Source organism: Typha angustifolia, chromosome 14 (genome assembly GCF_048772165.1).
Source record: "Typha angustifolia cultivar Huaian chromosome 14, ASM4877216v1, whole genome shotgun sequence".
Classification (NCBI taxonomy): Eukaryota; Viridiplantae; Streptophyta; class Magnoliopsida; order Poales; family Typhaceae; genus Typha; species Typha angustifolia.
In genome coordinates this window covers 12,889,350-12,901,319 of record NC_133252.1, presented here as the reverse complement: position 1 = coordinate 12,901,319, position 11,970 = coordinate 12,889,350, and the positions used below count along the sequence as shown (strand labels likewise).

The window sequence follows — 11,970 nt, the reverse complement described above, 5'->3', positions numbered from 1 at the left end:
TGTACAGATGAAACAGAGAACCCATTTAGCTTGCTTAGAAAATTATACAAGAGCAATGGATTCTTAATGCAATATAGCAATGTAGAATGCTCCTTTGCTCAAACAGAAAACTAAATTCCTCTTGTGGAGTGCTAAAAGAAAAAAATCCTCTTGACAAAGAAATATGTGGAAGCTCCTCTGCTCATAAAAGAGAAAGTAATGATCGAGAAATTCCTCTTCTGAAGTGACTCAAATATGGAATTTTATTTTAATATTATTTAAAAAAAACTTTGAACAAAGTACGGGTTATCTATTCCTATAATTTAAGACCTATAACTAAGATACGATGATATTGGCTATGGTTGCAGTATTCTTATTAAAGTCGGCTACTCTAGCATATGAACGCCGACATGAACTCTTTCCTGGCGTAACACAAGTCGGCATCCTTTTTACTCCTATATATACTGAAACAGCATAAGACTCGTTCTCCGTTTTACGACTCCAACGAGAGCAAAACCCTCGTCGCCTTCCACCGAGAAGAGGAGGGGAAGCATACCATGGCCCTCTTCTTCGACCTCGGCATACCCTACCTCGAACGCGACGGTGGCGCCGTCTCCGGCGAGAACAAGGCCAAGAAGGACGCGCGCCTTAGGGCAGCAGTGAAGGTCCTGGAGCTAGGCTACGCCGGCGTGGCATACGACCGCCCCTTCCGCGGCGTCATGGCGGACTCCGATCGCTGCAAGATATCGCCTTTCCCTATCTCTTCCCTCCTCAAGGCAGCTCCTTCCCTCGCGTCCTCCGCCGCCTTCCACCGCGGCCTCCTCGGCTCGCCTCTTGACGTGCCTTTCCGGCAGTACTCGCGCATTACTATCGCTATCGACACCGCTGCCTCTTTAGCTTCCTCCTCCAATCCCTTGCTCCGAAGCTATGATATTGTCGCGGTGAGGCCATTGAATCAGATCGCGTTCGATCACGCTTGCAAGTTCTCCGAGGTGAGGTTCTTGTTTCTCGTAATGGTGATGTTGAATTCTTTCATGATATCATGGAATTAATATTCGACGAGACCTAGTTATTCTTTTGGGAGCAATTTTTTGGAGCTTCAGGTGATCTGAAGCGAAAACCCAAACAGCAGTCCTCCTTGCAATAGTCTTAGGAAACAGCATTCATTCAGTGTTTTAGGGAAACTATAAATTAGACATGTTCATCCAAAGTTCTATCTATAATGGCATTATCTCTTAGTAATACTATTTAAATGGTTTCGTTGTCTATCAATCTGGCCCTTTTGATGCATTCTGAGATGCTAAGGTTTTTTAAACATCATTATAATCATTTTGATTCTTTTTTGCTTCTGGATCATATTTTTGTTTGGGTGAATACTCACTTACAGTATACATTTTGCACAGATTGATATGATTTCAATTGACTTCTCTCAAAAGCTTTCCTTCCGACTGAAGCATCCATTAGTCGAAGCTGCAATAAAGGTGCTGTAAGTGCCTGCATATCTTTTATGCATGATCTGGGAAGTTGACTGCAAAATTTTTATAGCATCAAATCTGAATGACATTGTTAACCTATGTGATGTCAACCTTTGCTGCAGCGTGGGCTACATTTTGAGATCACCTACTCTCACTTTATTGTTGATATTAATGTAAGGAGGCAAATGCTATCGGATGCAAAGGTTAGTACATTCACTCTAACTGCAGAATATGGAACTAAGGTAGAAAATAACGAACCAGTTGTTGAAATTCATCAAGGATGAAATAGTTGAAAGTTCCAGGTGTGTCTTTTCTGGTAGTGTACAAGCTAATTCTTATTATCTTTTTATGCCTTAGCAACATAAAAGAGCTTCTGACATGCTTGCGGTGCTTATTTTTTTTAACTTTGTGTCTTATCTCTGCAAGTTTCTTGCATGTATTATTTCCTATTTATTGAAATGCCTAAGTTGTTCGTCTCTTTAATAGCTATTGGTTGATTGGACGAGAGGGAAGAATCTCATTATCTCAAGTGCTGCTTCAACTGCAAGTGAAATTAGAGGGCCATATGATGTTATAAATTTGTTTGCAGTTTTGCTTGGTCTCTCCATTGAGCGAGCTAAAGCTGCTATTTCAGTGAACTGCAGGTCAAGTATACCATTGTGTTGGGATGAGGATTTAAATTCTGATGCTTTTCTTTTGCTTTCATCTGTCTTATTTTGTTATTTCCTTTTCTTTTTCCCATATAGGTCACTGCTAGTTAAAACCTTGAGAAAGAAGCATTTTTACAAGGAAACAATCAGAATTGAGAGAATACTACCAGATGAGCAGTCTGACTCTAAAAGATCCTTGCTTGGTAAATGGATTAATTGGGATCCTATCTCTAGTGGGGATGGAGATTTGCCATCACTGGATGATATGACAAAATTCTCTCCTGCCGAAGTACCTCTAAGTTTGAAGGCAATTGATTTGACGTCCATGGCTGATGGAAAACCATTTTTGTTAAGTCATAATGCTAAAGTAGCTTCCCCTTCTAGTAATTTGGGATCATCTTCAGTTGCAAATGATATCCCTCCTGCTGTTTCTCATGATATCAGACAGCAAGATATAGTTGATGGAGTCTCGACAGACTTATCAACCACCTTAATGCCTTTGGAGCAGAATTCTGTTTGTGAAACTGTTTTGGTTCCTCTAGGAGATGCAGTATCACTACTGGAAGATGCGAAGAAACATGGCACTGCTGTTGGGGTCAGTGGCCTTGAAACTTCCAAGGAGGAATGTGCTATGGGTAATGATGCAGATGCAATGCAATTAGATTATGCAGAATTCAACGATCCCATATCTGCATCAGGTGATGATGTCCTTTTAACATCTGATGCCAATCCATCATGTTCCATGGTCACTGAGAATACTGAGCCATATAATGTTTGTGTGGATGGTTATAAAGTCATAAATCAGCCAGACTGCATTTCAGATAAACTTGAAGCTCCAAAGGATGTTACAGAATTAATGGAGTGCATCCCAGGCATTATTGTTGGTCGAACCCTGTTGAATGACAATGGACCTTCCTTTACTAATGTAATAAAGGACAATATTCACACAGATCAAGTTATGGTGAGTACAACTGAGCAAGAGTTGAATGATGAATTATTAAATGCCCACGGCAAAATGTTGCCTAAGATACATGCGGAACCAACATCGAGTGGTCAAACAGAGGGCTTAATTTCTTTTGTTGACAGTATGCAATCAAAGGATGCTACTAAGGGGACAAAAGAGGTGAAGGGAGAAGTTAATTCCACTGAGAATACTGCATCAACGAACAAAGTTTTCACTGAACAAGAAAAGTGGGTAGTAAATTCTTCTCTTACAACTAATGGAGTTAAACACTACAATGCTAAATCAGGTAGCAGACTCTAGCTATTTTATAGCATATATAGTGTTTCATAATATTCATAATGCATCGTGTCTTGCTCTTTTCCTTCATGTGATGAGTAGCATAATTCTGATCAAAATTTCATACCTCTTTCGGAACCCAAAAAAAAAAAAAAAGAATGTCCTAAAAAAGCTGTCAAAAAGTTTCTCATATACCTAGTTTAGAGTATGCAATAGGTACAATGCAATTTTCTCTAGAACAAAGTTAAAATGGTTACTCAATTGATGTATAGTGATACAGTTAATTCTGAAGGCCTGTAACCTTTCAACAGAATGCATGCATTAGTTAGTGAATATTTTAAATGTCGGTTTAAATTGGCATTAGTTGGTTCATTGTAGTATTATCTGCATGCGTCTTCTTGTTGAATCCATATCTGTTCCACTGTTGCAGGGAAACGAAGACAAAGAGAAAGACATCCTGCTAATCCTTTGCCTTTCAGGGGCTTCCTTAAGCCCATGCTTTTCAGAAAGAAAGCATGGCAACTGAGGAGGCCAAGCAAATAATATTAGGTGAAATTTTTAATTAGTTGTCTTGCATTCTCAGCATCTAAAATTCTAGCATTACAATGTTAATTATAGCTCATGCATTTTCCTTCTTTGTAACCATGTCAAGATAGTTCATGAAGGGAGAGAGAAGACAGATGCCATGGCTTTTGTAGCAAGAAACTCCTTCGATGATGGAAAATTTAATGAAAATTCATGTTTGAGTAAATAAAATTTAAAGCAACAATCTTATTGTCAAATCGAAGTACATAATGTCATTCAGTGACAAATTAGTGCTGCATGCCAGTGACTGTAGGGGCATTTACACGTAATAACCAATGATCAGAAAATGGTCTTCCTTTAGGTTGAGCTAATATTTTTATTGCAGATAAATTTGAAGTATTATTGTGTTTAGTTAAGCACTCAAAAGTTATGCTTACTGCTCATGAAGAACAAGTTGTTGCTAGCATAATGATATTATTTCACACACAGAGAGCTTCTAAGGCATAAGAAGATAAACAAAATAATATTGAAGAGGGCTGCTTTACTAGCAGGAACTGTTGTGACAATTCCAGTAATGCTAATAGTGGAAAAGAATCTTAGTCTATAAATGGATTTGTGAGTCAACCTAGTTTTATAAGAGTTGATCATCAGGCTTGTTACCGTCTGTCTTACAAAACTGCTGACAGTAGGGTCATCAACAAGTTGAACACAAGCAAGTTGGGCCTTGTTCATATACTGCTCAGAATTAAATTTATCGAAGTTGAACACGAGCCAAGCTGAAATACCATGCTAAATTCTTAGCTCATGTTCGGCTCGAAAAGAATTAGAGCTAGCTTGTGTTCGGCTCGTTTAACTTGACGAGCTAAGCCAAGCTTGTTCAGAGCTCAGGTCAGCTGGCTATGGTTAAACTAATGAACTTATGGAACTAAATATTTAATCTTTAAATCTCAATCTAATGGCTGGAACACCTGTTAACTAGTGATCAATTTTCAACCATTGGATTTGTGTACGAAGGTCAAGATTATATATATATATATATATATATATATATATATCTCAACGAGTGAGCTAAGCCTTGCTTGTGTTCTGCTCATTTCTATTTCAAGCTCAAATCTTGGCTTGTGTTTTGGCTCATTTATTAAATGAGTGAGTCGATTTCGGACAAAATTTCAAGCCGAACACGGTTACTTTTCATTGACTATGTCTGTGAAATGTAAACTTTTCATAGACCAATGGCTGGGCTCATGGTCTTCTTTGCTTAGCTTTCCAAACATTTCATGTTTGTTTCTGGGGCCAAATCACTGTTGTGTTGCCATTTACCTGTGATTTATGTCTTCTAGAAGAGAAGGCTTTTCAGCCTCTCTTGATGTCACCTATTAAGCCATACATATCTGGCAATTTTGAGAGATTATTGCAATCTACTTATTCACATTGCATTGCTACATGTTACCTTTCATTAACCAAAGAGAGGAGGTTATGGGGTCTTCAAATTTGTAGCATTAATACTTACTCTATTTGCATAAGATATTACTCTTCCTGTTAAAACGATTTCTACAAAATCTTGATGTGTATCACCTAGCGAATAATTGCGCACCCACTCATTGAGTATAGTGGTGCGACTATTTTACCAGTTGACCTAAGAAGAGAAAAGCACACATCTATGAGGATTGCACTTTATCCTAATACTTCCACTTGTTGCCTGTCTGCTGTAAATGAATGTACTGATGCAGGGGAGGGGCACACAAGCACCACGTCTTATCGAAGCTTCTCATAATTATCTTCTAGTTGTTTTGTTTTTGCCTCTTATCTGTTAGCTTCTCTATTCACGTACTCAAACTATTGACATTTTAATGTCTCTCAAAACCATGACATTTGTATAATGACCTTTGCAGGTCATATGTTCAAGGAAAACTTCCGTGATCTTCATTTTCTACTAGTGGGATCTCTGATTTGTTGCATGTAGCGGGTCAACAACTACTTGGATGTGAGGATGCACTCAGTGTGCGTTGACTTATCATGTCGGTTGGCCATGTCCACTCCAAATTGATCTTAACAGTGTAGGCCTGCGTCATTGCAATACGTACTAGGGTGGGCCTGCAGTTGGTGTATACTTAAGCTGCAGAGAAACAGGAGATAATCGTGTTTTGATTGGCCCAGATTTCTGCTGGATATCCTGTGAACCAATCACCGACTGAAACAGCATAGTTTACTAAATGGTTGTCAGAAAAGAAAAACATTCATGTCTTTGTGGCTTTATCTAGTACCTTTGCAGGCAGGCCTGTTCAAAGGGAAGATCATGCCCCCACCAGAATCTTACAAGGTGTTCCTTTCGAGCTGATTATAGGAGCCTGGTGGACCTTGGAGTGGGGAGATGCCTGCAAGGACAGCCCTTCTTCAACACATGTAATTTCACATTCCTTACAAAATTCTCTTCTACACATATTTAGAAGCTTGTTGTTATTATGTTATCATACTAAGAAGAGTAGACGGCATGTTGACTGTTATATGTTTCTTGTTTCATGAGAACTTTTGTCAGTCATTCATCATGCCTCTTAGCAGTAAAACTAACCAGCTGAACCCTTTTAGCACATCCTTGCATTGATACATGAGATTCCTTTTCCTTTTGCTTCATGGGGTAAGTGGTGGGCCTCTTCCCTTATGCAGTCAAATCCAAGTTGAGTATGGGTACCTGTTTGAGGTGCTCTATAGGCAGGAAGCCTTGTATATGGGGCAGCAATATTTTTAGGATATTGCTGCAAAAGTGGTGATACCAATGTCTGACCGAATAATTCGCACTATGTCTTGAGAGCCCAGTATCCTATCAGCTGTTGTATGGTTATGCTCTACACCTTTGAAGAGCGGGTCCCTCCTCCTTGAATTGGACATTGCAGAGGTTCACACTGGTTTGATGCTTGTCTCTATGTCTCTTTGTGCAAGAGTTTTGTTCTCTTACGCAAGGCTAATGCATCAGTCATGCTTGTTTTTATTCCTGGGATAAATTAAGTTCAGATGTATCTGAAACTCTTACATGGGATTCAGGTGCATAAATTCTGCATGTCTGATGGGGTTTTATTAGATTCAGGGTGCATGAAACATGAAGAACAGATATTGAAGCTGTTCTTTTCATTGCTTTCTGTGTATCCATTACAGTGGTGCTTGTCTCCTCTCTGCCCCCGCTGTGAATGCGACAGGCCAGAGGCATGAATTAGGGTGGGTGGAGTGGGGGTGGTTTTTTTGATTCGACGCAAGCTGATCTTATACGAGTCAGTCCAAATATAATCATATATTTGATATTTGATAGATGTGTACAATTGACACTCTACTGTGTAAGTCAATCAAGTCCAAGTGAATCATCCCCCCCCCCCCGCACATGAGATAGAGCCCATTTGATTTGAAGAGGGAGAAAGAGGTCCAAAACTTAAAAGAGTGAGGCCTTTAGGTGGTTGACCGAAACAGTCACGTCAAATCAAATTATTAGCTAAGGAGTTGACTTTGCATTGGTTGGTGGACTCTTGCAGCTGAACAGTTGAGTGGCAGATGTTGGGCGTATCTCTCCCTCTCTCTCTCTATGTATAATGTATCCCATCAAGATTAGGGGTGGCAATCGGGTCGGGTTAAGCGGGTTCGGGTCGGATCAGATTCGGGTCGGGTCAACATTACCTTGACACGAACACGACCCGATTAATAAACGGGTTGCATTTAGTAAACACGAACACGATTCGATTGATAAACGGGTAACACGACACGACCCGCCTAACCCGTTTAATAAACGGGTCAAGTTAACACGACACGCTAACACGACCCGTCTAACCCGTTTAATACAAATCATATATAAAATTTAATATTTACTGATTTATTATATATAAATGGTGTATTACATAAATACAATCCTAATAATTCATACAATATTAAAACTAAACGGGTTAAACGGGTCACCCGACCCACCTGACCCGCCCGACCCGTTTACTTAAACGGGTTAAACGGGTCAAGCGGGTCAAAGGCATAAACCCGAACACGACCCAATTAATAATCGGGTTAGGCGGGTTGACCCGTTTATGACCCGAACCCGATTAATCTAAACCCAAACCCGATTAACAGTCGGGTTATCGTGTCGGGTTATCGGGTCGGGTCAAGTTTTACCACCCCTAATCAAGATGGGCTCACTTGGGTGAACCCTTCTTAGGCATGCACATGCTTATCCCCCCTTGACTTCTAGTCCACACTGGTTTTGAGATTTTTTTTTTAAATTTTCTTTTTTTAACACCAAACCAGCATTCAAATATTTATTTTCACAGCTTAGTATATTTCAAATTTTAAGTAAGATATTTACTGTATTTTATCACGTAAGATTTTCACTCATCTTGTAGTATAAATTACTAGGATTACGATAAAGAAAAAGATGGATAAAACTTTTTGAACCATATGATGCTTTATACTTACTCCGGCTTTGAATCATCTTTTCTTTAAATCAAAATATTATTTGGAGTGAATAATAGTTTGATAATTTGAAAATCCGAACCCTTTAAATAAATTTATTTAACGAGTCGCATTAAAGATCTTAAGACTCGCATCTTACTATTGCTAGTATTCACATTAGAAAAGGGGAAGCAAACGAGAGAGAGAATAAACGATCGCTAGATTCCCAAACAAGTGTGTGAATAAATAATCAACCATTTCTATGATTCTTTCTTCGGGTGTAAGAAAAAAAAAGGGAGCTCTGAAGAGCATTAATACTTCTTCCGTACCACGTAGATTTGGGATACTAATAAAGCCTTAGTCTCTTTTTGAAAAGAAAATTAGTGAGAGAGAGAGAGCGAGAGAAAAAAAAAAGAAGAAAAACTTCAGCCTTTACTGAGAGATTCCAACCCAGAATTGCATATTAGGATTGGGTTATTCTATTCTCACGAATGGAGTAAAACATGAAGTTAATTATGGTAATTTTATTTTCCATTAATATAATACTAGTAATAATGTGATAGTGCAATGTTCACAGTCAAAAACAAACAAAGGTAGTATTATAAATTAGAAAAAAAGAAGAAGAAGTATTAAATAGAAGTTTCCCTAATCCTAATACTTATTGCTTTCAATTATTTAATTTACTTTTTTAGCATGAGTCTAACTTGGTGATGGTTTCATATTAAAAAAAAAAAAAAGGTTTTCTATTTTTATTTTTTGGTGTGTGTGTGTGCGCGCGCATATATACCGTTACGAATCATATTATTTTCTTACTCTCCTAAGTTTTGTATTTGCACTTATATCTCTCTCCATATAATTTTATAGCACAAAAAAAGCTTAAAAAAAATTAGGATAAAGAGCATCTATGTCTTCTTATTGACATTCTCCAAAAAGGGTACTGCCAATAATCCCGTTACCGTTGGTATCGAAACCATTAAAAGGGTACTGCCAATAATCCCGTTGGTATCGAAACCATTAAAAGAACGCCCAATAAAAGATAGCGACGGTGGTAGAAGCATCTATGCAAACAAGAGATTAAATTTTTATTTTAATTTAATTTTTTATGGGTATATATTCTTTGAAAGGAAAATCTTGGTATGGTCTGAGCTTGACACTTCATGGGCACTAAGAAGAAGCCCATCATCAAAGTTTTAAACAGATATGATGAAGGTCTCCGATCACTTGTGGGGCCCAAGAGCCCGGTGGAGGCCCTCTTATTGGTCAACCCACCCTTCCCAAGATCACGTCACACAGGCGTCACGGTCCAGTGCGGACCCCGCCTCACTACCTCGCACAGAATTTTCCTCTCTTTGTTTTTTGGAATTATTATTATTATTATTATTATAAACTCCTCTCTCTTTGCAATTATAAAAGGCTCAGCTTCGCCTCCTTCCCACCACCTCCAACTTCCAATTCCCCAACAAAGTTGGGCTTAAGAGAGAGAGAGAGAAAGGACGCCATGTTCCCCTCTTCCTCTTCTCCCACCTCCTCCTACGGCGAGCCTTCATTTCACCTGCCGGTGACTGTAAACCCGACAAGCTTCGACGGCAACGGCTATTTCCCTTCTTCCTTGCTCGCTTCGTCTCCTCCTCCGTCGTATTCCTCTTCGCTTCCTTCTTACTACCTCCAAAGGAGTAGTAGTACCCAATCCTTCTCTCTCCACCACCACATTCCCGAGCCCATCAACCAGCCGCCCTTTTCCTCCTCCTCCTCTTCCTCGTGCGACTTCCTCGATTTCAACTCCGGGCCCATGAGGCGAGTCTACAGCACGGGCGACCTCCAGGTATTCAACTCAAAATCGCGTTTCTATTTCGTAGATTTCGACCTGTCCCGTATGTGAAAAATCCTATTTTGGTTCGTCTTTTGATGTAAATATGGAATCTTGGCGTTTTTTTGATGGAATTCCTGGAACAGGGGATGAATGGTTTGCCGGCTTCCGGCGAGAATTATAGCCAGGAAGGAGGAGGAGCCGGGTCCGCCGCCGCCTCCGGTAGAGTCGGGCGTTATAGCGCCGAGGAGAGGAAGGAGAGGATCGAGAAGTATCGAAGCAAGCGCAACCAAAGGAACTTCCACAAGAAGATCACTGTACGCACTCTTCCACCATCCAATTTTTTTTTTTTTTCTTTGACGAATTCGACTCACCAAATATCGCTCTCTTACTTCTATCCATCCCTCCTTTTCTTTATAGTATGCATGCAGGAAGACCCTCGCCGATAGCCGCCCGCGAGTGCGGGGCCGGTTCGCGAGGAACGGCGAGCCGGAGGCGGAGGTCGACGCAGAGTGTTTTAGCTCAAACAGCTATAGCAACTACGAACAAGCCCAAGGCGGCGTCGTCGTCGACGGCGGCAATGGTGATTGGTGGCAAATGAAGGCCGCATTGACGATGGAGGAAGAAGACGAGTGTTTAGGCTACGACGACGAACTCTGGGCCAACTTATCTGATGTCCTCTCCGTTAACCTCCTCTCTTAAAATCCATGAATTTAGAGAGCAAGAAGACGAAGACGACGACATTGTAGTAGCAGTAGCATTAGTATAGTAGTAGTAGTAGTAGTAGTACTAATACTAGTACTAATATTAATAGTAACAGGGGAGAGGAGAGTTGTAGTTATCTGCTACTTTAGCAGCAGTGGGTTCGAATTGGGTTCAGGAGTGTCGTCTCCTACCTTGTTGGCTCTCTTCTTCTGCGTTCCCTTCCATTAAAGTTTAATAAAAAAACCACCTCATCTTTATAAGTGCTAATCTTTCTCAATCCAAGTGCGAGTGGTCATTGGAATTAGTTGGCTATTGTATTCACATTAACATAATCTTCCACTGAAATCGATGTACCTCTTCAGATCGCTATCACAACTCGTGTATGCCTCGTGAATGGTCCTTTTTTCCTGGAAAAAGGTCGCATTTTTTTTTTCTCTGTTTCCTGTTGTAATTTTCTTTCCTCTGTTCATGGAGCAATGTTTTGGCGAGTAGCCCGTGAAATCTACGCATGACCAAGAGACGAACACCCACATAGTTTGTGGACCTTATGCTTAATTTTAATCTAGTCCACAAATTATTATAAAAGAGAGAATCTAAAAATTGTTTGATATCGAAGTTATTGATATGATGTGGGACAAAAAGCCCTCTGGTTTGCATCATCAACAGTAATCAACTCATTAAATCGTCTTGGATCGCTCGAGCTCGATTGGGTCCCTTTTCTTCGTTCATCTCAAGAACTTCCTTGATTAATGCTAATGGAAGTGAGTTACTCTTAGAAAGCTCGGTTCATATTCTTTTCCTAGATTCGAAAGTTCTGGCATCTCAACCTTAAGGACTTGTACAGTGTAGAAGAGGTATAATTTTTTGGTCAAAGGAGTGAGAGGAAGTAGTAGATTTTGTCTGAAGGAGATTTTGGAATAACTTTTGATGATTATGATAGAAAAGATGGCAGCGAAGATAAGAGGTAATGTTAGCATGTCTGCAAATATGATTTGAGAAATGCCAAATCACAGTGAAAGGCACTGCTTTGGTCAAAATCGAAAAGGTTAAAGAAGATCATAAGAGAGAGTACCACATAATTAATTGTATTAAACTTCTTGGTGGTAAAAATAAGTGCATCTTATGAAAAGGTGGAGTGGAAATATGGATCTGTAGTAAAGTATAGCATTAGTG

General features: G+C 39.7%; 1 protein-coding gene across 1 annotated transcript; it reads left to right on the top strand.

Annotated features, from left to right (window-relative positions):
- Positions 1-479: 479 nt before the first annotated feature.
- Positions 480-11,093, top strand: LOC140776435 (uncharacterized). Its single transcript, XM_073120145.1, has 9 exons — positions 480-971; positions 1,383-1,460; positions 1,577-1,657; positions 1,941-2,098; positions 2,201-3,354; positions 3,775-3,862; positions 9,699-10,107; positions 10,239-10,409; positions 10,513-11,093. Exons 1-9 carry the CDS (start codon positions 537-539, stop codon positions 10,792-10,794), a joined length of 2,856 nt encoding a protein of 951 aa, XP_072976246.1. The 5' UTR covers positions 480-536; the 3' UTR covers positions 10,795-11,093.
- Positions 11,094-11,970: the final 877 nt, after the last annotated feature.